General features: G+C 53.0%; 1 protein-coding gene across 4 annotated transcripts in view; it reads right to left on the reverse strand.

Moving 5' to 3' along the window:
- pmt (phosphoethanolamine methyltransferase) overlaps window positions 1-11,437 on the reverse strand; it is a 46,245-nt gene extending 34,808 nt beyond the window's left edge. For 3 of the 4 annotated variants that reach the window (XM_068021444.1, XM_068021445.1, XM_068021442.1), the window contains exon 1: window positions 11,101-11,434. In XM_068021444.1, the coding sequence (XP_067877545.1) occupies window positions 11,101-11,110 (10 nt within the window). In that variant the 5' untranslated portion in view covers window positions 11,111-11,434. Of the gene's footprint in view, window positions 1-11,100 lie in introns of all 4 variants that reach the window. The other variant, XM_068021446.1, reaches the window with a different exon arrangement.
- Window positions 11,438-26,326: the final 14,889 nt, after the last annotated feature.

Below are 26,326 nucleotides of genomic sequence, written 5' to 3' on the forward strand. Positions count from 1 at the left end.
TGAGAGCAGACAGAGACAGTGAGATCGAGACAGGCGAGTGAGAGCAGACAGAGACAGTGAGATCGAGACAGGCGAGTGAGAGCAGACAGAGACAGTGAGATCGAGACAGGCGAGTGAGAGCAGACAGAGACAGTGAGATCGAGACAGGCGAGTGAGAGCAGACAGAGACAGTGAGATCGAGACAGGCGAGTGAGAGCAGACAGAGACAGTGAGATCGAGACAGGCGAGTGAGAGCAGACAGAGACAGTGAGATCGAGACAGGCGAGTGAGAGCAGACAGAGACAGTGAGATCGAGACAGGCGAGTGAGAGCAGACAGAGACAGTGAGATCGAGACAGGCGAGTGAGAGCAGACAGAGACAGTGAGATCGAGACAGGCGAGGGAGAGCAGACAGAGACAGTGAGATCGAGACAGTCGAGTGAGAGCAGACAGAGGAAGTGAGATCGAGACAGGCGAGTGAGAGCAGACAGAGACAGTGAGATCGAGACAGGCGAGTGAGAGCAGACAGAGACAGTGAGATCGAGACAGGCGAGTGAGAGCAGACAGAGACAGTGAGATCGAGACAGGCGTGTGAGAGCAGAGACAGTGAGATCTAGACAGGCGAATGAGAGCAGACAGAGACAGTGAGATCGAGACAGTCGAGTGAGAGCAGAGACAGTGAGATCGAGACAGGCGAGTGAGAGCAGAGACAGTGAGATCGAGACAGGCGAGTGAGAGCAGACAGAGACAGTGAGATCGAGACAGGCGAGTGAGAGCAGACAGAGACAGTGAGATCGAGACAGGCGAGTGAGAGCAGACAGAGACAGTGAGATCGAGACAGGCGAGTGAGAGCAGACAGAGACAGTGAGATCGAGACAGGCGAGTGAGAGCAGACAGAGACAGTGAGATCGAGACAGGCGAGTGAGAGCAGACAGAAACAGTGAGATCGAGACAGGCGAGTGAGAGCAGACAGAGACAGTGAGATCGAGACAGGCGAGGGAGAGCAGACAGAGACAGTGAGATCGAGACAGTCGAGTGAGAGCAGACAGAGGAAGTGAGATCGAGACAGGCGAGTGAGAGCAGACAGAGACAGTGAGATCGAGACAGGCGAGTGAGAGCAGACAGAGACAGTGAGATCGAGACAGGCGAGTGAGAGCAGACAGAGACAGTGAGATCGAGACAGGCGTGTGAGAGCAGAGACAGTGAGATCTAGACAGGCGAATGAGAGCAGACAGAGACAGTGAGATCGAGACAGTCGAGTGAGAGCAGAGACAGTGAGATCGAGACAGGCGAGTGAGAGCAGAGACAGTGAGATCGAGACAGGCGAGTGAGAGCAGACAGAGACAGTGAGATCGAGACAGGCGAGTGAGAGCAGACAGAGACAGTGAGATCGAGACAGGCGAGTGAGAGCAGACAGAGACAGTGAGATCGAGACAGGCGAGTGAGAGCAGACAGAGACAGTGAGATCGAGACAGGCGAGTGAGAGCAGACAGAGACAGTGAGATCGAGACAGGCGAGTGAGAGCAGACAGAGACAGTGAGATCGAGACAGGCGAGTGAGAGCAGACAGAGACAGTGAGATCGAGACAGGCGAGTGAGAGCAGACAGAGACAGTGAGATCGAGACAGGCGAGTGAGAGCAGACAGAGACAGTGAGATCGAGACAGGCGAGTGAGAGCAGACAGAGACAGTGAGATCGAGACAGGCGAGTGAGAGCAGACAGAGACAGTGAGATCGAGACAGGCGAGTGAGAGCAGACAGAGACAGTGAGATCGAGACAGGCGAGTGAGAGCAGACAGAGACAGTGAGATCGAGACAGGCGAGTGAGAGCAGACAGAGACAGTGAGATCGAGACAGGCGAGTGAGAGCAGACAGAGACAGTGAGTTCGAGACAGGCGAGTGAGAGCAGACAGAGACAGTGAGATCGAGACAGGCGAGTGAGAGCAGACAGAGACAGTGAGATCGAGACAGGCGAGTGAGAGCAGACAGAGACAGTGAGATCGAGACAGGCGAGTGAGAGCAGACAGAGACAGTGAGATCGAGACAGGCGAATGAGAGCAGAGACAGTGAGATCGAGACAGGCAAGTGAGAGCAGAGACAGTGAGATCGAGACAGGCGAGTGAGAGCAGACAGAGACAGTGAGATCGAGACAGGCGAATGAGAGCAGACATAGACAGTGAGATCGAGACAGTCGAGTGAGAGCAGACAGAGACAGTGAGATCGAGACAGGCGAGTGAGAGCAGAGACAGTGAGATCGAGACAGGCGAGTGAGATCGAGACAGGCGAGTGAGAGCAGACAGAGACCGTGAGATCGAGACAGGCGAGTGAGAGCAGAGACAGTGAGATCGAGACAGGCGAGTGAGAGCAGAGACAGTGAGATCGAGACAGGCGAGTGAGAGCAGAGACAGTGAGATCGAGACAGGCGAGTGAGAGCAGAGACAGTGAGATCGAGACAGGCGAGTGAGAGCAGAGACAGTGAGATCGAGACAGGCGAGTGAGAGCAGAGACAGTGAGATCGAGACAGGCGAGTGAGAGCAGAGACAGTGAGATCGAGACAGGCGAGTGAGAGCAGAGACAGTGAGATCGAGACAGGCGAGTGAGAGCAGAGACAGTGAGATCGAGACAGGCGAGTGAGAGCAGAGACAGTGAGATCGAGACAGGCGAGTGAGAGCAGAGACAGTGAGATCGAGACAGGCGAGTGAGAGCAGAGACAGTGAGATCGAGACAGGCGAGTGAGAGCAGAGACAGTGAGATCGAGACAGGCGAGTGAGAGCAGAGACAGTGAGATCGAGACAGGCGAGTGAGAGCAGAGACAGTGAGATCAAGACAGGCGAGTGAGAGCAGAGACAGTGAGATCGAGACAGGCGAGTGAGAGCAGAGACAGTGAGAGCAGAGACAGTGAGATCGAGACAGGCGAGTGAGAGCAGACAGAGACAGTGAGATCGAGACAGGCGAGTGAGAGCAGACAGAGACAGTGAGATCGAGACAGGCGAGTGAGAGCAGACAGAGACAGTGAGATCAAGACAGTCGAGTGAGAGCAGACAGAGACAGTGAGATCAAGACAGTCGAGTGAGAGCAGACAGAGACAGTGAGATCGAGACAGGCGAGTGAGAGCAGACAGAGACAGTGAGATCGAGACAGTCGAGTGAGAGCAGACAGAGATAGTGAGATCGAGACAGGCGAGTGAGAGCAGACAGAGACAGTGAGATCGAGACAGGCGAGTGAGAGCAGAGACAGTGAGATCTGGACAGGCGAATGAGAGCAGACAGAGACAGTGAGATCGAGACAGTCGAGTGAGAGCAGACAGAGACAGTGAGATCGAGACAGGCGAGTGAGAGCAGAGACAGTGAGATCGAGACAGGCGAGTGAGAGCAGACAGAGACAGTGAGATCGAGACAGGCGAGTGAGAGCAGAGACAGTGAGATCGAGACAGGCGAGTGAGAGCAGACAGAGTCAGTGAGATCGAGACAGGCGAGTGAGAGCAGAGACAGTGAGATCTAGACAGGCGAATGAGAGCGGACAGACAGTGAGATCGAGACAGTCGAGTGAGAGCAGACAGAGACAGTGAGATCGAGACAGGCGATTGAGAGCAGAGACAGTGAGATCGAGACAGGCGAGTGAGAGCAGACAGAGACAGTGAGATCGAGACAGGCGAGTGAGAGCAGAGACAGTGAGATCGAGACAGGCGAGTGAGAGCAGAGACAGTGAGATCGAGACAGGCGAGTGAGAGCAGAGACAGTGAGATCGAGACAGGCGAGTGAGAGCAGACAGAGACAGTGAGATTGAGACAGGCGAGTGAGAGCAGAGACAGTGAGATCGAGACAGGCGAGTGAGAGCAGAGACAGTGAGATCGAGACAGGCGAGTGAGAGCAGACAGAGACAGTGAGATCGAGACAGGCGAGTGAGAGCAGACAGAGACAGTGAGATCGAGACAGGCGAGTGAGAGCAGAGACAGTGCGATCGAGACAGGCGTGTGAGAGCAGACAGAGACAGTGAGATCTAGACAGGCGAATGAGAGCAGACAGAGACAATGAGATCGAGACAGGTGAGTGAGAGCAGAGACAGTGAGATCTAGACAGGCGAATGAGAGCAGACAGAGACAGTGAGATCAAGACAAGCGAATGTGAGCAGACAGAGACAGTGAGATCGAGACAGGCGTGTGAGAGCAGAGACAGTGAGATCGAGACAGGCGAATGAGAGCAGACAGAGACAGTGAGATCGAGACAGGTGAGTGAGAGCAGAGACAGTGAGATCTAGACAGGCGAATGAGAGCAGACAGAGACAGTGAGATCGAGACAGGCGAATGTGAGCAGACAGAGACAGTGAGATCGAGACAGGCGTGTGAGAGCAGAGACAGTGAGATCGAGACAGGCGTGTGAGAGCAGAGACAGTGAGATCGAGACAGGCGAATGAGAGCAGACAGAGACAGTGAGATCGAGACAGGTGAGTGAGAGCAGAGACAGTGAGATCTAGACAGGCGAATGAGAGCAGACAGAGACAGTGAGATCGAGACAGGCGAGTGAGAGCAGACAGAGACAGTGAGATCGAGACAGGCGAGTGAGAGCAGAGACAGTGAGATCGAGACAGGCGAGTGAGAGCAGACAGAGACAGTGAGATCGAGACAGGCGAGTGAGAGCAGACAGAGACAGTGTGATCAAGACAGGCGAGTGAGAGCAGACAGAGACAGTGAGATCGAGACAAGCGAGTGAGAGCAGACAGAGACAGTGAGATCGAGACAGGCGAGTGAGAGCAGACAGAGACAGTGAGATCGAAACAGGCGAGTGAGAGCAGACAGAGACAGTGAGATCGAGACAGGCGAGTGAGAGCAGAGACAGTGAGATCGAGACAGGCGAGTGAGAGCAGAGGCAGTGTGATCGAGACAGGCGAGTGAGAGCAGAGACATTGAGAACGAGACAGGCGAGTGAGAGCAGACAGAGACAGTGAGATCGAGACAGTCGAGTGAGAGCAGACAGAGACAGTGAGATCGAGACAGGCGAGTGAGAGCAGACAGAGACAGTGAGATCGAGACAGGCGAGTGAGAGCAGACAGAGACAGTGATATCGAGACAAGCGAGTGAGAGCAGACAGAGACAGTGAGATCGAGACAGGCGAGTGAGAGCAGACAGAGACAGTGAGATCGAGACAGGCGAGTGAGAGCAGACAGAGACAGTGAGATCGAGACAGGCGAGTGAGAGCAGAGACAGTGAGATCGAGACAGGCGAGTGAGAGCAGAGGCAGTGTGATCGAGACAGGCGAGTGAGAGCAGAGACATTGAGAACGAGACAGGCGAGTGAGAGCAGACAGAGACAGTGAGATCGAGACAGTCGAGTGAGAGCAGACAGAGACAGTGAGATCGAGCCAGGCGAGTGAGAGCAGACAGAGACAGTGAGATCGAGACAGGCGAGTGAGAGCAGACAGAGGCAGTGATATCGAGACAAGCGAGTGAGAGCAGACAGAGACAGTGAGATCGAGACAGGCGAGTGAGAGCAGACAGAGACAGTGAGATCGAGACAGGCGAGTGAGAGCAGACAGAGACAGTGAGATCGAGACAGGCGAGTGAGAGCAGACAGAGACAGTGAGATCGAGACAGGCGAGTGAGAGCAGACAGAGACAGTGAGATCGAGACAGGCGAGTGAGAGCAGACAGAGACAGTGAGATCGAGACAGGCGAGTGAGAGCAGACAGAGACAGTGAGATCGAGACAGGCGAGTGAGAGCAGACAGAGACAGTTTCCAGTGCTCAATGGGTCTGAAAAGCGATGACATGGAGAGAGGATTAAAGGTCAGTGATTTCTGACAGTGAGCGATATAAATTGTTTGTGATTACCAACACAGCCGTCACTGGCCTCCCGACCTAAACAGGAGGTCATTCCAAAACTCAGACTTTGGTGTTCCAACCCCAAGTCCATTCATCCATCACTCCCTGTGCTCGCTGACCTGCAGTAGCTCCCAGTCCAGCAACTCATCGATTTCAACCTCCTTCCATGTTCTCCTCACAACCCTCCCTATCTCTGTAACCTCCTCCAGCCCCAACAACCCTCCCTATCTCTGTAACCTCCTCCAGCCCCGACAACCCTCCCTATCTCTGTAACCTCCTCCAGCCCCGACAACCCTCCCTATCTCTGTAACCTCCTCCAGCCCCGACAACCCTCCCTATCTCTGTAACCTCCTCCAGACCCGACAACCCTCCCTATCTCTGTAACCTCCTACAGCCCCTACAACCCTCCCTATCTCTGTAACCTCCTCCAGCCCCTACAACCCTCCCTATCTCTGTAACCGCCTCCAGCCCTGACAACCCTCCCTATCTCTAACCTCCTCCAGCCCCGACAACCCTCCCTATCTCTGTAACATCCTCCAACCCCTACAACCCTCCCTATCTCTGTAACCTCCTCCAGCCCCTACAACCCTCCCTATCTCTGTAACCTCCTCCAGCCCCTACAACCCTGCCTATCTCTGTAACCTCCTCCAGCCCCTACAACCCTCCCTATCTCTGTAACCTCCTCCAGCCCCTACAACCCTCCCTATCTCTGTAACCTCCTCCAGCCCCTACAACCCTCCCTATCTCTGTAACCTCCTCCAGCCCCTACAACCCTCCCTATCTCTGTAACCTCCTCCAGCCCCTACAACCCTCCCTATCTCTGTAACCTCCTCCAGCCCCTACAACCCTCCCTATCTCTGTAACCTCCTCCAGCCCCTACAACCCTCCCTATCTCTGTAACCTCCTCCAGCCCCTACAACCCTCCCTATCTCTGTAACCTCCTCCAGCCCCTACAACCCTCCCTATCTCTGTAACCGCCTCCAGCCCCTACAATCCTCCCTATCTCTGTAACTTCCTCCAGCCCCTACAACCCTCCCTATCTCTGTAACCTCCTCCAGCCCCTACAACCCTCCCTATCTCTGTAACCTCCTCCAGCCCCTACAACCCTCCCTATCTCTGTCACCTCCTCCAGCCCCTACAACCCTCCCTATCTCTGTCACCTCCTCCAGCCCCTACAACCCTCCCCATCTCTGTAACCTCCTCCAGCCCCTACAACCCTCCCTATCTCTGTAACCTCCTCCAGCCCCTACAACCCTCCCTATCTCTGTAACCTCCTCCAGCCCCTACAACCCTCCCTATCTCTGTAACCTCCTCCAGCCCCTACAACCCTCCCCATCTCTGTAACCTCCTCCAGCCCCTACAACCCTCCCTATCTCTGTAACCTCCTCCAGCCCCTACAACCCTCCGAGATCTCTGCGCTCCCTCCAATTCCGCCCTCTTGTCCATCCCCCGATTCCCATCGCTCCACCATTGGCGGCCGTGCCTTCAGCTGCCTGGGGCCCTAAGCTCTGGAATTCCCTCCCTAAACCTCTCCGCCTCTCTCTCTCCTCCTTTAAGATGCTCCTTAAAAACCGACCTGTTTGACCGAGCTTTTAGATAAGTGGTTGATAGAACGGAGAATACAGGAATATGGAATCAGGCCTGGTACCCAGTGTTGGGGATACAGGTCAAGCAGAGGATAAAGACCAACACACACTGGGCTCATTCAGCTTGTTAATGTGGTGACACAGGGTTAGACACAGACTAAAGCTCCCTCTACACTGTCCCCATCAAACACTCCCCGGTCAGAGATACCTGTACGTCGAGCGTCCTCCCAGATGGTGTGCGCTGGCGACGTATTTTTTCCGCCAGTGTCACTGCCTTCAAGACGACACGCAGCTCCCGGTGGAGTCCGTTAGCCGCGCCTCTCTGAGCGAGTTGCCTGTCTTTTACCGGGATCTATTCCGAGTCTGGAACATGGTCGCCTCCAGTCAGGGCGCTCCCCCGCCGGCGGAGGAGCGCCTCGGCTGTCCGGGCGGCCGACTCCGGGGATGGTCCGGCGGGCGGAGGAGTAGCCAAAACCCCCGGGACGCCCCTCACTGCGGGTGGCGAGGGGGCTCGGGAGTGCGGAGCGATCCCGGCCGAGCTGACTCCCGCTCGGCCAGAACTGCTCATCTGACCCAGGCTCCGAAACCCTCCTCGGGAACCGGTCCCGCACAACCCGAGCCACCTCTCGGAAATGCCCTCCGTGCCATTCCAATCGGCGCGGAGGGGTTTCCTGTATGGGCTGCTCCTGCACACTCTCCACTTCCTCGCCCTCGTCAGCCGGCCGGACACGCCCTGGCGGTCCGCGTTGCCATCTGGCGGCGAGGGGAATCCCCGATGGAGGTCTCTCTACGCGGGAGTCTTCCCCCTTTACATCGGGGACCTGGGGTGGAGGGTGCTGCACAGAGCAGTCTCGTGCAATAGGCTTTTCAGTAGGTTCACGGACTCCCAGGCCAGCTGTACTTTCTGCGGCCTGGACGAGTCCGTGTTCCACGTTTATATGGAGTGTGCGAGGTTGCAGCCCCTCTTTGAGTATCTGAAGGGGCTGCTCCTCAAATTCTGGCTGCACTTCAGTCCCACGCTCCTGATCTTTGGACACCCGGTGCGGAGGGGCTTGGGCCGGGAGGAGGATCTCCTCGTCGGTCTGCTCCTGGGCCTGGCCAAGGTGGCAATTCACAGGTCCAGGTTGCGGGCCGTCGGGGGGGTCCGTCCTCCCTGATTGCCTGCCCCTCTTCCGCGGTTACGTTCGCGCCCGGGTGTCCCTGGAAAAGGAGCATGCGGTGTCCGCCGGTACGCTTGAGGCCTTCCGCGACCGGTGGGCACCGCAGGGACTGGAGTGCATCGTCGACGCCGAGAATGGCATTTTAATTTGAGTTTTTGTTTATTTATCTGGTTTTAATAAAGTTATTTTAAATCTATAAGTGTGTATAAAAAGGGGGCCTGAGGAATAAAGGCCCCTTCGACATAGATTAGATAAGAGGGGCCTGGGGTATAAAGGCCACCTTAAAAAAATAGAAAAAAAACAAAACGGGTTGATGCTGACACTGAGTGTGTGAAGTTATGTTGTATTCATAATTGACTGGAGAACAGATATTCAAAAGTCCAATTAAATAATTAAGTAATAAAACCAATCCATCCACAATCACATCAGTGCGAAAGATAAGGCTGAAGCATTTGCAACAATCTTCAGCCAGAAGTGCCGAGTTGATGATCCATCTCGGCCTCCTCCTGAAGTCCCCAGCATCACAGATGCCAAACTTCAGCCAATTCGATTCACTCCACGTGATATCAAGAAACGACTGAAGGCACTGGATACTGCAAAAGCTATGGGGCCTGACAATATTCCGGCAATAGTACTGAAGACCTGTGCTCCAGAACTTGCTGCACCCCTAACCAAGCTGTTCCAGTATAACTACAACACTGGCATCTACCCTGCAATGTGGAAAATTGCCCAGGTATGTCCTGTACACAAAAATCAGGACAAGTCCAACCCGGCCAATTACCACCCCATCAGCCTACTCTCAATCATCAGTAAAGTGATGGAAGATGTCATCAACAGTGCCATCAAGCGGCACTTGCTTAGCAACAACCTGCTCAGTGATGCTCAGTTTGGGTTTCGCCAGGGCCACTCAGCTCCTGACCTCATTACAGCCTTGGTTCAAACATGGACAAAAGAGCTGAACTCAAGAGGTGAGGTGAGAGTGACTGCCCTTGACATCAAGGCAGCAGTTGACCGAGTATGGCATCAAGGAGCCCTAGCAAAACTGAGGTCAATGGGAATCAGGGGGAAAACCCTCCGCTGGCTGGAGTCAGACCTAGCGCAAAGAAAGATGGTTGTGGTTGTTGGAGGTCAATCATCTGAGCTCCAGGACATCGCTGCAGGAGTACCTCAGGGTAGTGTCCTAGGCCCAACCATCTTCAGCTGCTTCATCAATGACCTTCCTTCAATCACAAGGTCAGAAGTGGGGATGTTCGCTGATGATTGCACAATGTTCAGCACCATTCGCAACTCCTCAGATACTGAAGCAGTCCGTGTTGAAATGCAGCAAGACCTGGACAATATCCAGGCTTGGGCTGATAAGTGGCAAGTAACATTCGCGCCACACAAGTGCCAGGCAGTGACATCTCCAACGAGAGAATCTAACCAGCTCCCCTTGACATTCAACGGCATTACCATCACTGAATCCCCCACTATCAACATCCTGGGGGCCACCATTGACCGAAAACTGAACTGGAGTAGCCATATAAATACCGTGGCTACAACAGCAGGTCAGAGGCTAGGAATCCTGAGGCGAGTAACTCACCTCCTGACTCCCCAAAGCCTGTCCACCATCGACAAGGCACAAGTCAGGAGTGTGATGGAATACTCTCCACTTGCCTGGATGGGTGCAGCTCCAACAACACTCAAGAAGCTCGACACCATCCAGGACAAAGCAGCCAGCTTGATTGGCACCCCATCTACAAACATTCACTCCCTCCACCACCGACACACAGTGGCAGCAGTGTGTACCATCTACAAGATACACTGCAGCAATGCACCAAGGCTCCTTAGACAGCACCTTCCAAACCCGCGACCTCTACCAACTAGAAGGACAAGGGCAGCAGATACATGGGAACATCACCACCTGCAAGTTCCCCTCCAAGTCACACAACATCCTGACTTGGAACTATATCACCGTTCCTTCACTGTCACTGGGTCAAAATCCTGGAACTCCCTTCCTAACAGCACTGTGGGTCTACCTACCCCACATGGACTACAGCGGTTCAAGAAGGCAGCTCACCACCACCTTCTCAAGGGCAATGAGGGATGGGCAATAAATGCTGGTTTGGCCAGTGACACCCACATGCCGAGAACTAAGGAAAAGACCATGGCCCTTGGGTGGGGAAATGGGACAACCAGCTGCCAGTCATTTCTCTCTCCCAGTGAGGGAGCCCCCAATCGAAGACCCATTGGCACCGGGGCGTAACGGGACACCCCAGCGCCAGCGTGCAAGAGGCACCAAAAATCACGGAGAGAAATCTTTCAACGTACAGGAGATTAGCTTTTAAAACATTGTAAGACATTAACAGATTCAAATCAGTGGAAACAGCAATTGAATAGTTTAAGAAAAAAATCTTAGCACAGAGCAAAGATTAAAATAGAAATATCTTTATGATAATAACAAGTAAACTTTTTATAAATAAACTAATCAACAGAAAAGAAGTGATTCCAAAACTGAAATAAATGAAACAATTAGCAAGTCTGATCACAATTAAAAAGTGATAATGAATAAATTGAATCTTACCCTCTGCCATGGCTGATAGTGTCTCACAGGTTATTTTCTTGTGAAATTTCACTGAAATTAACAATTTTTAAAAAATCTTTTCAATGTGAGAAGGCAGAGTTGGTTTGTTAAATGCCCCTGAGCTGTTTTCACGGAATGAATGGCAATTCTGGTGCGGCTGCAGCTGCGGCTGCTGCGATTGTGAAGTTTGCCCCTTCGTTTCATCCAGATAAGAAGGAGGAGGAGGAGGGGGAGGGCGACAGAAGAAGAGAGAGAGAGAGACAAAACTAACTTTTCCAACCAGGATCCAAAAACTCCACTTGTTGTCAGAAAAACAAACAAAAAAAAGCAAAGTGAAAGATGGCAACAAAAAAAAATCCCCGGGACCGCCTCGCTTTAAATGCCAGCTGAGCGGGCCCGCCCACCGCCCGTCAGTCACGCCCACCGGCGCCTCCCATTGGCCCAGCGCCGGTAGAACGAGAAACTGCTACACGGCTGCACCCCCGCCGATTGGCCAGCGCCCGACACACCCCCCCCGCCCCCAGCCAGTCACCGTTCCTTCCGGGTCAGAATGAGTTGCTTAAAGGGAAGTCGTCCCATTCCCCGCCTTCCTGCTTTGGAAAAACTCTTTTGACTGAAAAACGCAACCCGACCTGATCTTAATGATCTGCTGACTGTGGGAGAGAAGAGCTGCAGAGGATTAAATTCCCTGGAGGCTGGTGGATAAAGTTAAACAAGATCCAAAAATAAGAGGGGCCAGGCTCCTTTCTGGAGCAATTTGAAAGGAACAGTGGCACATAGGCGACAGGAGGAGGCCATTCAGCCCCTCCAACCTGTTCCACCACCCAACCTGCACCTGAACTCCATTCCACCTTGGTTCCGTCTCCCCTCATACTTTCAGCCGACAAAAATTCCATCCATCGCAGGTTTAAAATGATTCACTGAACTGACATCCACTGCCTTTTTAATGGGAAAGTCTTCCACACTCTGCCCACCCTATGTGCGAAGAAGTGTTTCTTAACATCTCTCCTGAAAGGCCTAATGAAAAGGCGAAGTCCCAGTATCCTCCCACCACCCATCGGAAAGTTCTTTCAGAGAGCTAGTATTGGTGTAATGGGCCGAATGGCTGCCATCTTTGCTGTAAAATTCTATGAGGAGGACGCTTTGCTCCCGCTATACAAAATTCTGGTTCGACCACATCTGGAGTAACCGTTCTGGGCACTGCACCTATGGAAGGAGTAGAGTGCAGAATTTTTGTTTTAATTCATTCTGGGGGATGTGGGCGTCACTGGCCAGGCCCAGCATTTATTACCCATCCCTAATTACCCTTGAGAAGGTGGTGGTGAGCTGCCTTCTTGAACCGCTGCAGTCCATGTGAGGTAGTTACACCCACAGTGCTGTTAGGAAGGGAGTTGCAGGATTTTGACCCAGCGACAGTGAAGGAACGGCCGATATAGTTCCAAGTCAGGATGGTGTGTGACTTGGAGGGGAAATTGCAGGTGGTGGTGTTCCCATAAAACTGCTTCCCTTGTCCTTCTAGTTGGTAGAGGTCAGGGGTTTGGAAGGTGCTGTCGAAGGAGCCTTGGTGCATTGCTGCAGTGCATCTTGTAGATGGTACACACTGCTGCCACTGTGCATCAGTGGTGGGTGAGTGAATGTTTGTGGATGGGGTGCCAATCAAGCGGGCCGCTTTGTCCTGGATGGTGTCGAGCTTCTTGAGTGTTGTTGGAGCTGCACCCATCCAGGCAAGTGGAGAGTATTCCATCACACTCCTGACTTGTTCCTTGTAGATGGTGGACAGGCTTTGGGGAGTCAGGAGGTGAGTTACTCGCCTCAGGATTCCCAGCCTCTGACCTGCTCTTGTAGCCACAGTATTTATATGGCTACTCCAGTTCAGTTTCTGGTCAATGGTAACCCCTGGGATGTTGATAGTGGGGGATTCAGTGATTGTAATGCCGTTGAATGTCAAGGGGAGATGGTTAGATTCTCTCTTGTTTGAGAGGGTCATTTTCTGTCACTTGTGTGGCGTGATTGTTACTTACATACATATGAATTAGGAGCAGGAGTAGGCCACTCGGCCCTTCGAGCCTGCTCCACCATTCAATAAGTTCATGACTGAACTGATTACTCCACATTTCCACCGACCCCCGATAACCTTTCACCCCCTTGCTTATCGAGAATCTATCTACCTCTGCCTTAAAAATATTCAAAGACTCTGCTTCCACTGCTTTTTGAGGAAGAGAATTCCAAAGACTCTCAGCCCTCTGAGAGAAAAAATTTGTCCTAATCTCTGTCTTAAATGGGAAACCCCTGATCTTTAAACAGTGACCCCTAGTTTGAGATTCTCCCACCAGGGGAAACATCCTTTCCACATCCACCCTGTCAAGACCCCTCAGGATCTTATATGTTTCAATCAAGTGGCTTCTAAATTCCAGCGGATACAAGCCGGGCCTGTCCAATCTTTCCTCATAGGACAAGCCACCCATTCCAGGTGTGGTAATTTTTTTGTCATTTCCGATGAAGGGTCACTGACCTGAAAAGTTAACTCTGCTTCTCTGTCCACAGATGCTACCAGACCTGCTGAGTATTTCTAGCATTTCTTGTTTTTATATTATCCATTTCAGGTATTAGTCTAGTAAACCTTCTCTGAACTGCCTCCAACACATTTACATCCTTCCTTAAATAAGGAGACCAATACTGTACACAGTACTCCAGATGTGGTCTCACCAATGCCCTGTATAGCTGAAGTATAACCTCCCTACTTTTGTGTTCAATTCCCCTCGCAATAAACAATAACATTCTATTAACTTTCCTAATTACTTGCTGTACCTGCATACTACCCTTTTGTGATTCATGCACTAGGACACCCAGATCTCTCTGCATCTCAGAGCTCTGCAATCTCTCACCATTTAGATAATATGCTTTTTTATTCTTCCTGCCAAACTGGACAATTTCCCACATTATACTCCATTTGCCAGATCTTTGTCCACTCCCTTAACCTATCTATATCCCTTTGTAGCCCCCTTATGTCCTCTTCACAAGTTACTTTCCTATCTATCTTTGCAACTTATCAGTCCAAGCCTGGATATTGTCCGGGTCTTGCTGCATTTCTACACGGACTGCTTCAGTATCTGAGGAGTCACGAGTGGTGCTGAACATTGTGCAATCATCAGCGAACCTCCCCACTTCTGACCTTATGATTGAAGGAAAGTCATTGATGAAGCAGCTGAAGATGGTTGGGCCTAGGACACTACCCTGAGGTACTCCTGCAGTGATGTCCTGGAGCTCAGATGATTGACCTCCAACAACCACAACCATCTTCCTTTGTGCTCGGTATGACTCCAGCCAGCGGAGGGTTTTCCCCCTGATTCCCATTGACCTCAGTTTTGCTAGGGCTCCTTGATGCCATACTCGGTCAAATGCTGCCTTGATGTCAAGGGCAGTCACTCTCACCTCACCTCTTGAGTTCAGCTCTTTTGTCCATGTTTGAACCAAGGCTGGAATGAGGTCAGGCACTAAGGGTTAGCATGTCAGGAGTGATGACCTGAATTGGAATATAGTTGGTTAAGGGGCTGATTTTAATTGAGATTTCTGGAAATTCTGAACAGAATGGACATGGTAATTTCCCGCTGATTATGGGATGGGTGGAGGGGTGAGGTTGAATAAATTTACTTGGGATGAAGAGACAACAGAAAGGGGGCTCTGTCAATTGTTAGTCACCAACTCAACCGCTGACCGAGCTGAACTGCGTGCAGCTGCCAGGGTCAAAGTTCAAATTAGTGCCTTTGCTTGCCATGCATTGGTTCCTGGCCAATAGATACTTGACCTTGGCCAGGAACCAGATCGTCTGATTGGCCGTTCACAGTCCCGGCTCCCTGTCTGATTAATCTTTACACCATGTTCTTGTTTTTATCCTGGGCGACTTTCACACTGGGCACTGCCTCTGATCGAGCTCCAGGATTTAGTCTAGTTTCTCTCTCTGATGTTTTGGTTGCAAACTTGTTGAGGACACTCGATCACATCAAACTCTACAGCACCAGAGACAGGACCATTTGGCCCATCGAGCCTGCACTGGTGTCCAACTACTCCTGGGGATGCAATAGGGTCGACGTGTGGGGGAGACCAGAACTAGGGGAACATCAAAATAAGACAGTCAGTAATAAATCCAGTGGGGAATTCAGGAGAAACTCCTTTCCCCAGAGAGTGGGGAGAATGTGGAACTCACTACCACAGGGAGTGGTTGAGGTGAATAGTATCGATATATTTAAGGGGGAAGCTGGATAAACACGAGGGAGAAAGGAATAGAAGGATATGGTGATAGGGTGAGATGGAGAGGGGGTGGGAGGAGGCTCGTGTGGAGCAGAAACACCAGCAGATGGGCCGAATGGCCTGTGCCTGTGCTGTAGACTCAACCCAACAGCACGGTGTGTGTACCTACACCACAGGGCTCACCATCGCCTTCTCACCAGGCAATTATCACTGGGCAATCAGTGCTGGTTTCCTCAAACTCTGCCTATGGTGAGGGCAAGGAGAGAGGCAGAGACTGATCGACTGTGACGCCATCACACGACAAGTGAAACACTTCTCAGTGCTCGCCCAAGAACAATTCGAAAACTGTTGAAAATGTGTAGATGTGTCATTGTTAAATGATTAACTCTACCTTGGCAAAACCATCAGTCTTTTAGAAACAGCTCATAGGGCGTCTCCCCAGTGCCAGCCCATAATTACACAAAAACAACACTCATCTCTGAGGAAGGATTTCACATTCATGACCTCTGCTACAAACTGTCTTAATCGACAAGTTTGGGCAGGACATCAAGGATGGTTCGACCTCAAAATCCAGACCATAATGTCAGCCAAAATTCCCAGCGAACGCCGCACCATCCGAGATTCCGACTTCTGGATGAGACATTAATCTGAGGCACCCCAGCTACCTCTCAGGGAGAAGAGATATTAAAGGGTGTGGGGAGTGAGGGGGGAGAGTGGGATTAGACTGGGTGGGATATTAAAGGGTGTGGGGTGTGAGGGGGGAGAGTGGGATTAGACTGGGTGGGATATTAAAGGGTGTGGGGAGTGAGGGGGAGAGTGGGATTAGACTGGGTGGGATATTAAAGGTGTGGGGAGTGAGGGGGAGAGTGGGATTAGACTGGGTGGGATATTAAAGGGGACGGGGAGGGGGGAGAGTGGGATTAGACTGGGTGGGATATTAAAGGGGACGGGGAGTGAGGGGGGAGAGTGGGATTAGACTGGGTGGGATATTAAAGGGTGTGGGGAGTGAGGGGGAGAGTGGGATTAGACTGGGTGGGATATTAAAGGGTGCGGGGAGGGGGGAGAGTGGGATTAGACTGGGTGGGATATTAAAGGGTGTGGGGAGTGAGGGGGGAGAGTGGGATTAGACTGGGTGGGATATTAAAGGGTGTGGGGAGTGAGGGGGGAGAGTGGGATTAGACTGGGTGGGATATTAAAGTGTATGGGGAGTGAGGGGGAGAGTGGGATTAGACTGGGTGGGATATTAAAGGGTGCGGGGAGGGGGGAGAGTGGGATTAGACTGGGTGGGATATTAAAGGGTGCGGGGAGGGGGGAGAGTGGGATTAGACTGGGTGGGATATTAAAGGGTGTGGGGAGTGAGGGGGGAGAGTGGGATTAGACTGGGTGGGATATTAAAGGGTGTGGGGAGTGAGGGGGAGAGTGGGATTAGACTGGGTGGGATATTAAAGGGTGTGGGGAGTGAGGGGGAGAGTGGGATTAGACTGGGTGGGATATTAAAGTGTATGGGGAGTAAGGGGGAGAGTGGGATTAGACTGTGTGGGATATTAAAGTGTATGGGGAGTGAGGGGGAGAGTGGGATTAGACTGGGTGGGATATTAAAGGGTGTGGGGAGTGAGGGGGAGAGTGGGATTAGACTGGGTGGGATATTAAAGGGTGTGGGGAGTGAGGGGGAGAGTGGGATTAGACTGGGTGGGATATTAAAGGGTGTGGGGAGTGAGGGGGGAGAATGGGATTAGACTGGGTGGGATATTAAAGGGTGCGGGGAGGGGGGAGAGTGGGATTAGACTGGGTGGGATATTAAAGGGTGTGGGGAGTGAGGGGGGAGAGTGGGATTAGACTGGGTGGGATATTAAAGGGTGTGGGGAGTGAGGGGGAGAGTGGGATTAGACTGGGTGGGATATTAAAGGGTGTGGGGAGTGAGGGGGAGAGTGGGATTAGACTGGGTGGGATATTAAAGGGTGTGGGGAGTGAGGGGGAGAGTGGGATTAGACTGGGTGGGATATTAAAGTGTATGGGGAGTGAGGGGGAGAGTGGGATTAGACTGGGTGGGATATTAAAGGGTGTGGGGAGTGAGGGGGAGAGTGGGATTAGACTGGGTGGGATATTAAAGGTGTGGGGAGTGAGGGGGAGAGTGGGATTAGACTGGGTGGGATATTAAAGGGTGTGGGGAGTGAGGGGGGAGAATGGGATTAGACTGGGTGGGATATTAAAGGGTGCGGGGAGGGGGGAGAGTGGGATTAGACTGGGTGGGATATTAAAGGGTGTGGGGAGTGAGGGGGGAGAGTGGGATTAGACTGGGTGGGATATTAAAGGGTGTGGGGAGTGAGGGGGGAGAGTGGGATTAGACTGGATGGGATATTAAAGGGTGTGGGGTGTGTGGGGGAGAGTGGGATTAGACTGGGTGGGATATTAAAGGGAGTGGAGAGTGAGGGGGAGAGTGGGATTAGACTGGGTGGGATATTAAAGGGTGTGAGGGGGAGAGTGGGATTAGACTGGGTGTGATATTAAAGGGTGTGGGGAGTGAGGGGGGAGAGTGGGATTAGACTGGGTGGGATATTAAAGGGTGTGAGGGGGAGAGTGGGATTAGACTGGGTGGGATATTAAAGGGTGTGGGGAGTGAGGGGGGAGAGTGGGATTAGACTGGGTGTGATATTAAAGGGTGTGGGGAGTGAGGGGGGAGAGTGGGATTAGACTGGGTGGGATATTAAAGGGTGTGGGGAGTGAGGGGGGAGAGTGGGATTAGACTGGGTGTGATATTAAAGGGTGTGGGGAGTGAGGGGGGAGAGTGGGATTAGACTGGGTGTGATATTAAAGGGTGTGGGGAGTGAGGGGGGAGAGTGGGATTAGACTGGGTGGGATATTAAAGGGTGTGGGGAGTGAGGGGGGAGAGTGGGATTAGACTGGGTGTGATATTAAAGGGTGTGGGGAGTGAGGGGGGAGAGTGGGATTAGACTGGGTGGGATATTAAAGGTGTGGGGAGTGAGGGGGGAAGAGTGGGATTAGACTGGGTGGGATATTAAAGTGTGTGGGGAGTGAGGGGGGAGAGTGGGATTAGACTGGGTGGGATATTAAAGGTGTGGGGAGAGAGGGGGAGAGTGGGATTAGACTGGGTGGGATATTAAAGTGTGTGGGGAGTGAGGGGGGAGAGTGGGATTAGACTGGGTGTGATATTAAAGGGTGTGGGGAGTGAGGGGGGAGAGTGGGATTCGACTGGGTGGGATATTAAAGGTGTGGGGAGTGAGGGGGAGAGTGGGATTAGACTGGGTGGGATATTAAAGTGTGTGGGGAGTGAGGGGGGAGAGTGGGATTAGACTGGGTGGGATATTAAAGGTGTGGGGAGAGAGGGGGAGAGTGGGATTAGACTGGGTGGGATATTAAAGTGTGTGGGGAGTGAGGGGGGAGAGTGGGATTAGACTGGGTGGGATATTAAAGGTGTGGGGAGTGAGGGGGAGAGTGGGATTAGACTGGGTGGGATATTAAAGTGTGTGGGGAGTGAGGGGGGAAGAGTGGGATTAGACTGGGTGGGATATTAAAGTGTGTGGGGAGTGAGGGGGGAGAGTGGGATTAGACTGGGTGGGATATTAAAGGTGTGGGGAGAGAGGGGGAGAGTGGGATTAGACTGGGTGGGATATTAAAGGTGTGGGGAGAGAGGGGGAGAGTGGGATTAGACTGGGTGGGATATTAAAGGTGTGGGGAGAGAGGGGGAGAGTGGGATTAGACTGGGTGGGATATTAAAGGTGTGGGGAGAGAGGGGGAGAGTGGGATTAGACTGGGTGGGATATTAAAGTGTGTGGGGAGTGAGGGGGAGAGTGGGATTAGACTGGGTGGGATATTAAAGGTGTGGGGAGAGAGGGGGAGAGTGGGATTAGACTGGGTGGGATATTAAAGTGTGTGGGGAGTGAGGGGGGAGAGTGGGATTAGACTGGGTGGGATATTAAAGTGTGTGGGGAGTGAGGGGGGAGAGTGGGATTAGACTGGGTGGGATATTAAAGGGTGTGGGGAGTGAGGGGGAGAGTGGGATTAGACTGGGTGGGATATTAAAGGGTGTGGGGAGTGAGGGGGAGAGTGGGATTAGACTGGGTGGGATATTAAAGGGTGTGGGGAGTGAGGGGGAGAGTGGGATTAGACTGGGTGGGATATTAAAGGGTGTGGGGAGTGAGGGGGGCGAGTGGGATTAGACTGGGTGGGATATTAAAGGGTGTGGGGAGTGAGGGGGAGAGTGGGATTAGACTGGGTGGGATATTAAAGGGTGTGGGGAGTGGGAGGGAGAGTGGGATTAGACTGGGTGGGATATTAAAGTGTGTGGGGAGTGAGGGGGAGAGTGGGATTAGACTGGGTGGGATATTAAAATGTGTGGGGAGTGAGGGGGAGAGTGGGATTAGACTGGGTGGGATATTAAAGGGTGTGGGGAGTGAGGGGGGAGAGTGGGATTAGACTGGGTGGGATATTAAAGGGTGTGGGGAGTGAGGGGGAGAGTGGGATTAGACTGGGTGGGATATTAAAGGGAGTGAGGGGCAGAGTGGGATTAGACTGGGTGTGATATTAAAGGGTGTGAGGGGGAGAGTGGGATTAGACTGGGTGTGATATTAAAGGGTGTGGGGAGTGAGGGGGGAGAGTGGGATTAGACTGGGTGGGATATTAAAGGGTGTGGGGAGTGAGGGGGGAGAGTGGGATTAGACTGGGTGGGATATTAAAGGTGTGGGGAGTGAGGGGGAGAGTGGGATTAGACTGGGTGGCATATTAAAGGGAGTGGGGAGTGAGGGGGAGAGTGGGATTAGACTGGGTGGGATATTAAAGTGTGTGGGGAGTGAGGGGGAGAGTGGGATTAGACTGGGTGGGATATTAAAGGTGTGGGGAGTGAGGGGGAGAGTGGGATTAGACTGGGTGGGATATTAAAGGGTGTGGGGAGTGAGGGGGGAGAGTGGGATTCGACTGGGGGGGGATATTAAAGGGTGTGGGGAGTGAGGGGGGAGAGTGGGATTAGACTGGGTGGGATAGTAAAGGGTGTGGGGAGTGAGGGGGGAGAGTGGGATTAGACTGGGTGTGATATTAAAGGTGTGGGGAGTGAGCGGGAGAGTGGGATTAGACTGGGTGGGAGATTAAAGGGTATGGGGAGTGAGGGGGAGAGTGGGATTAGACTGGGTGGGATATTAAAGGGTGTGGGGAGTGAGGGGGAGAGTGGGATTAGACTGGGTGGGATATTAAAGGGTGTGCGGAGTGAGGGGGAGAGTGGGATTAGACTGGGTGTGATATTAAAGGGTGTGGGGACTGAGGGGGAGAGTGGGATTAGACTGGGTGGGATATTAAAGGTGTGGGGAGTGAGCGGGAGAGTGGGATTAGACTGGGTGGGATATTAAAGGGTATGGGGAGTGAGGGGGAGAGTGGGATTAGACTGGGTGGGATATTAAAGGGTGTGGGGAGTGAGGGGGAGAGTGGGATTAGACTGGGTGTGATATTAAAGGTGTGGGGAGTGAGCGGGAGAGTGGGATTAGACTGGGTGGGATATTAAAGGATGTGGGGAGTGAGGGGGAGAGTGGGATTAGACTGGGTGGGATATTAAAGGGTGTGGGGTGTGAGGGGGAGAGTGGGATTAGACTGGGTGGGATATTAAAGGGTGTGGGGTGTGAGGGGGAGAGTGGGATTAGACTGGGTGGGATATTAAAGGGTGCGGGGACTGAGGGGGAGAGTGGGATTAGACTGGGTGGGATATTAAAGGGTGTGGGGAGTGAGGGGGAGAGTGGGATTAGACTGGGTGGGATATTAAAGGGTGTGGGGAGTGAGGGGGAGAGTGGGATTAGACTGGGTGGGATATTAAAGGGTGTGAGGAGTGAGGGGGGAGAGTGGGATTAGACTGGGTGGGATATTAAAGGGTGTGGAGAGTGAGGGGGAGAGTGGGATTAGACTGGGTGGGATATTAAAGGATGTGGGGAGTGAGGGGGAGAGTGGGATTAGACTGGGGGGGATATTAAAGGTGTGGGGAGTGAGCGGGAGAGTGGGATTAGACTGGGTGGGATATTAAAGGATGTGGGGAGTGAGGGGGAGAGTGGGATTAGACTGGGTGGGATATTAAAGGTGTGGGGAGTGAGCGGGAGAGTGGGATTAGACTGGGTGGGATATTAAAGGATGTGGGGACTGAGGGGGGAGAGTGGGATTAGACTGGGTGGGATATTAAAGGGTGTGGGGAGTGAGGGGGAGAGTGGGATTAGACTGGGTGGGATATTAAAGGGTGTGGGGAGTGAGGGGGAGAGTGGGATTAGACTGGGTGGGATATTAAAGGGTGTGAGGAGTGAGGGGGGAGAGTGGGATTAGACTGGGTGGGATATTAAAGGGTGTGGAGAGTGAGGGGGAGAGTGGGATTAGACTGGGTGGGATATTAAAGGATGTGGGGAGTGAGGGGGAGAGTGGGATTAGACTGGGGGGGATATTAAAGGGTGTGGGGAGTGAGAGGGAGAGTGGGATTAGACTGGGTGGGATATTAAAGGGTGTGGGGAGTGAGGGGGAGAGTGGGATTAGACTGGGTGGGATATTAAAGGGTGTGGGGAGTGAGGGGGAGAGTGGGATTAGACTGGGTGGGATATTAAAGGGTGTGGGGAGTGAGGGGGGAGAGTGGGATTAGACTGGGTGGGATATTAAAGGGTGTGGGGAGTGAGGGGGGGGAGAGTGGGATTAGACTGGGTGGGATATTAAAGGGTGTGGGGACTGAGGGGGAGAGTGGGATTAGACTGGGTGGGATATTAAAGGATGTGGGGAGTGAGGGGGAGAGTGGGATTAGACTGGGTGGGATATTAAAGGGTGTGGGGAGTGAGGGGGGGGAGTGTGGGATTAGACTGGGTGGGATATTAAAGGGTGTGGGGAGTGAGGGGGAGAGTGGGATTAGACTGGGTGGGATATTAAAGGGTGTGGGGAGTGAGGGGGAGAGTGGGATTAGACTGGGTGGGATATTAAAGGGTGTGGGGAGTGAGGGGGGGGAGAGTGGGATTAGACTGGGTGGGATATTAAAGGATGTGGGGAGTGAGGGGGGGGAGAGTGGGATTAGACTGGGTGGGATATTAAAGGATGTGGGGAGTGAGGGGGGAGAGTGGGATTAGACTGGGTGGGATATTAAAGGGTGTGGGGAGTGAGGGGGGGGAGAGTGGGATTAGACTGGGTGGGATATTAAAGGATGTGGGGAGTGAGGGGGAGAGTGGGATTAGACTGGGTGGGATATTAAAGGGTGTGGGGAGTGAGGGGGGAGAGTGGGATTAGACTGGGTGGGATATTAAAGGGTGTGGGGAGTGAGGGGGGAGAGTGGGATTAGACTGGGTGGGATATTAAAGGGTGTGGGGAGTGAGGGGGGAGAGTGGGATTAGACTGGGTGGGATATTAAAGGGTGTGGGGAGTGAGGGGGGGGAGAGTGGGATTAGACTGGGTGGGATATTAAAGGATGTGGGGAGTGAGGGGGAGAGTGGGATTAGACTGGGTGGGATATTAAAGGATGTGGGGAGTGAGGGGGGAGAGTGGGATTAGACTGGGTGGGATATTAAAGGATGTGGGGAGTGAGGGGGAGAGTGGGATTAGACTGGGTGGGATATTAAAGGGTGTGGGGAGTGAGGGGGGAGAGTGGGATTAGACTGGGTGGGATATTAAAGGGTGTGGGGAGTGAGGGGGGGGAGAGTGGGATTAGACTGGGTGGGATATTAAAGGGTGTGGGGAGTGAGGGGGGAGAGTGGGATTAGACTGGGTGGGATATTAAAGGGTGTGGGGAGTGAGGGGGGGGAGAGTGGGATTAGACTGGGTGGGATATTAAAGGATGTGGGGAGTGAGGGGGAGAGTGGGATTAGACTGGGTGGGATATTAAAGGGTGTGGGGAGTGAGGGGGGAGAGTGGGATTAGACTGGGTGGGATATTAAAGGGTGTGGGGAGTGAGGGGGGGGAGAGTGGGATTAGACTGGGTGGGATATTAAAGGGTGTGGGGAGTGAGGGGGGAGAGTGGGATTAGACTGGGTGGGATATTAAAGGGTGTGGGGAGTGAGGGGGGGGAGAGTGGGATTAGACTGGGTGGGATATTAAAGGATGTGGGGAGTGAGGGGGAGAGTGGGATTAGACTGGGTGGGATATTAAAGGGTGTGGGGAGTGAGGGGGGAGAGTGGGATTAGACTGGGTGGGATATTAAAGGGTGTGGGGAGTGAGGGGGGGGAGAGTGGGATTAGACTGGGTGGGATATTAAAGGATGTGGGGACTGAGGGGGAGAGTGGGATTAGACTGGGTGGGATATTAAAGGGTGCGGGGACTGAGGGGGAGAGTGGGATTAGACTGGGTGGGATATTAAAGGGTGTGGGGAGTGAGGGGGAGAGTGGGATTAGACTGGGTGGGATATTAAAGGGTGTGGGGAGTGAGGGGGAGAGTGGGATTAGACTGGGTGGGATATTAAAGGGTGCGAGGAGGGGGGAGAGTGGGATTAGACTGGGTGGGATATTAAAGGGAGCGGGGACTGAGGGGGAGAGTGGGATTAGACTGGGTGGGATATTAAAGGGTGTGGGGTGTGAGGGGGAGAGTGGGATTAGACTGGGTGGGATATTAAAGGGTGTGGGGTGTGAGGGGGGAGAGTGGGATTAGACTGGGTGGGATATTAAAGGGTGTGGGGTGTGAGGGGGAGAGTGGGATTAGACTGGGTGGGATATTAAAGGGTGTGGGGTGTGAGGGGGAGAGTGGGATTAGACTGGGTGGGATATTAAAGGGTGTGGGCAGTGAGGGGGAGAGTGGGATTAGACTGGGTGGGATATTAAAGGGTGTGGGGAGTGAGGGGGGAGAGTGGGATTAGACTGGGTGGGATATTAAAGGTGTGGGGAGTGAGGGGGAGAGTGGGATTAGAATGGGTGGGATATTAAAGGGTGTGGGGAGTGAGGGGGGAGAGTGGGATTAGACTGGGTGGGATATTAAAGGTGTGGGGAGTGAGGGGGAGAGTGGGATTAGAATGGGTGGGATATTAAAGGGTGTGGGGAGTGAGGGGGGAGAGTGGGATTAGACTGGGTGGGATATTAAAGGGTGTGGGGAGTGAGGGGGGAGAGTGGGATTAGACTGGGTGGGATATTAAAGGGTGTGGGGAGTGAGGGGGGAGAGTGGGATTAGACTGGGTGGGATATTAAAGGGTGTGGGGAGTGAGGGGGGAGAGTGGGATTAGACTGGGTGGGATATTAAAGGTGTGGGGAGTGAGGGGGAGAGTGGGATTAGAATGGGTGGGATATTAAAGTGTGTGGGGAGTGAGGGGGGAAGAGTGGGATTAGACTGGGTGGGATATTAAAGTGTGTGGGGAGTGAGGGGGGAGAGTGGGATTAGACTGGGTGGGATATTAAAGGTGTGGGGAGAGAGGGGGAGAGTGGGATTAGACTGGGTGGGATATTAAAGTGTGTGGGGAGTGCGGGGGGAGAGTGGAATTAGACTGGGTGGGATATTAAAGTGTGTGGGGAGTGAGGGGGGAGAGTGGGATTAGACTGGGTGGGATATTAAAGGGTGTGGGGAGTGAGGGGGGAGAGTGGGATTAGACTGGGTGGGATATTAAAGGTGTGGGGAGTGAGGGGGAGAGTGGGATTAGACTGGGTGGCATATTAAAGGGTGTGGGGAGTGAGGGGGGAGAGTGGGATTAGACTGGGTGGGATATTAAAGGGTGTGGGGAGTGAGGGGGGAGAGTGGGATTAGACTGGGTGGGATATTAAAGGGTGTGGGGAGTGAGGGGGAGAGTGGGATTAGACTGGGTGGGATATTAAAGTGTGTGGGGAGTGAGGGGGAGAGTGGGATTAGACTGGGTGGGATATTAAAGTGTGTGGGGAGTGAGGGGGAGAGTGGGATTAGACTGGGTGGGATATTAAAGGGTGTGGGGAGTGAGGGGGGAGAGTGGGATTAGACTGGGTGGGATATTAAAGGGTGTGGGGAGTGAGGGGGAGAGTGGGATTAGACTGGGTGTGATATTAAAGGGTGTGAGGGGGAGAGTGGGATTAGACTGGGTGGGATATTAAAGGGAGTGAGGGGGAGAGTGGGATTAGACTGGGTGGGATATTAAAGGTGTGGGGAGAGAGGGGGAGAGTGGGATTAGACTGGGTGGGATATTAAAGTGTGTGGGGAGTGCGGGGGGAGAGTGGAATTAGACTGGGTGGGATATTAAAGGTGTGGGGAGAGAGGGGGAGAGTGGGATTAGACTGGGTGGGATATTAAAGTGTGTGGGGAGTGCGGGGGTAGAGTGGAATTAGACTGGGTGGGATATTAAAGTGTGTGGGGAGTGAGGGGGGAGAGTGGGATTAGACTGGGTGGGATATTAAAGGGTGTGGGGAGTGAGGGGGGAGAGTGGGATTAGACTGGGTGGGATATTAAAGGTGTGGGGAGTGAGGGGGAGAGTGGGATTAGACTGGGTGGCATATTAAAGGGTGTGGGGAGTGAGGGGGGAGAGTGGGATTAGACTGGGTGGGATATTAAAGGGTGTGGGGAGTGAGGGGGAGAGTGGGATTAGACTGGGTGGGATATTAAAGTGTGTGGGGAGTGAGGGGGAGAGTGGGATTAGACTGGGTGGGATATTAAAGGTGTGGGGAGTGAGGGGGAGAGTGGGATTAGACTGGGTGGGATATTAAAGGGTGTGGGGAGTGAGGGGGGAGAGTGGGATTAGACTGGGGGGGGATATTAAAGGGTGTGAGGGGGAGAGTGGGATTAGACTGGGTGGGATATTAAAGGGAGTGAGGGGGAGAGTGGGATTAGACTGGGTGGGATATTAAAGGGAGTGAGGGGGAGAGTGGGATTAGACTGGGTGTGATATTAAAGGGAGTGAGGGGGAGAGTGGGATTAGACTGGGTGGGATATTAAAGGGAGTGAGGGGGAGAGTGGGATTAGACTGGGTGTGATATTAAAGGGTGTGGGGAGTGAGGGGGGAGAGTGGGATTAGACTGGGTGTGATATTAAAGGGTGTGGGGAGTGAGGGGGGAGAGTGGGATTAGACTGGGTGTGATATTAAAGG

This window comes from Heterodontus francisci, chromosome 44 (genome assembly GCF_036365525.1).
Source record: "Heterodontus francisci isolate sHetFra1 chromosome 44, sHetFra1.hap1, whole genome shotgun sequence".
NCBI lineage: Eukaryota > Metazoa > Chordata > Chondrichthyes > Heterodontiformes > Heterodontidae > Heterodontus > Heterodontus francisci.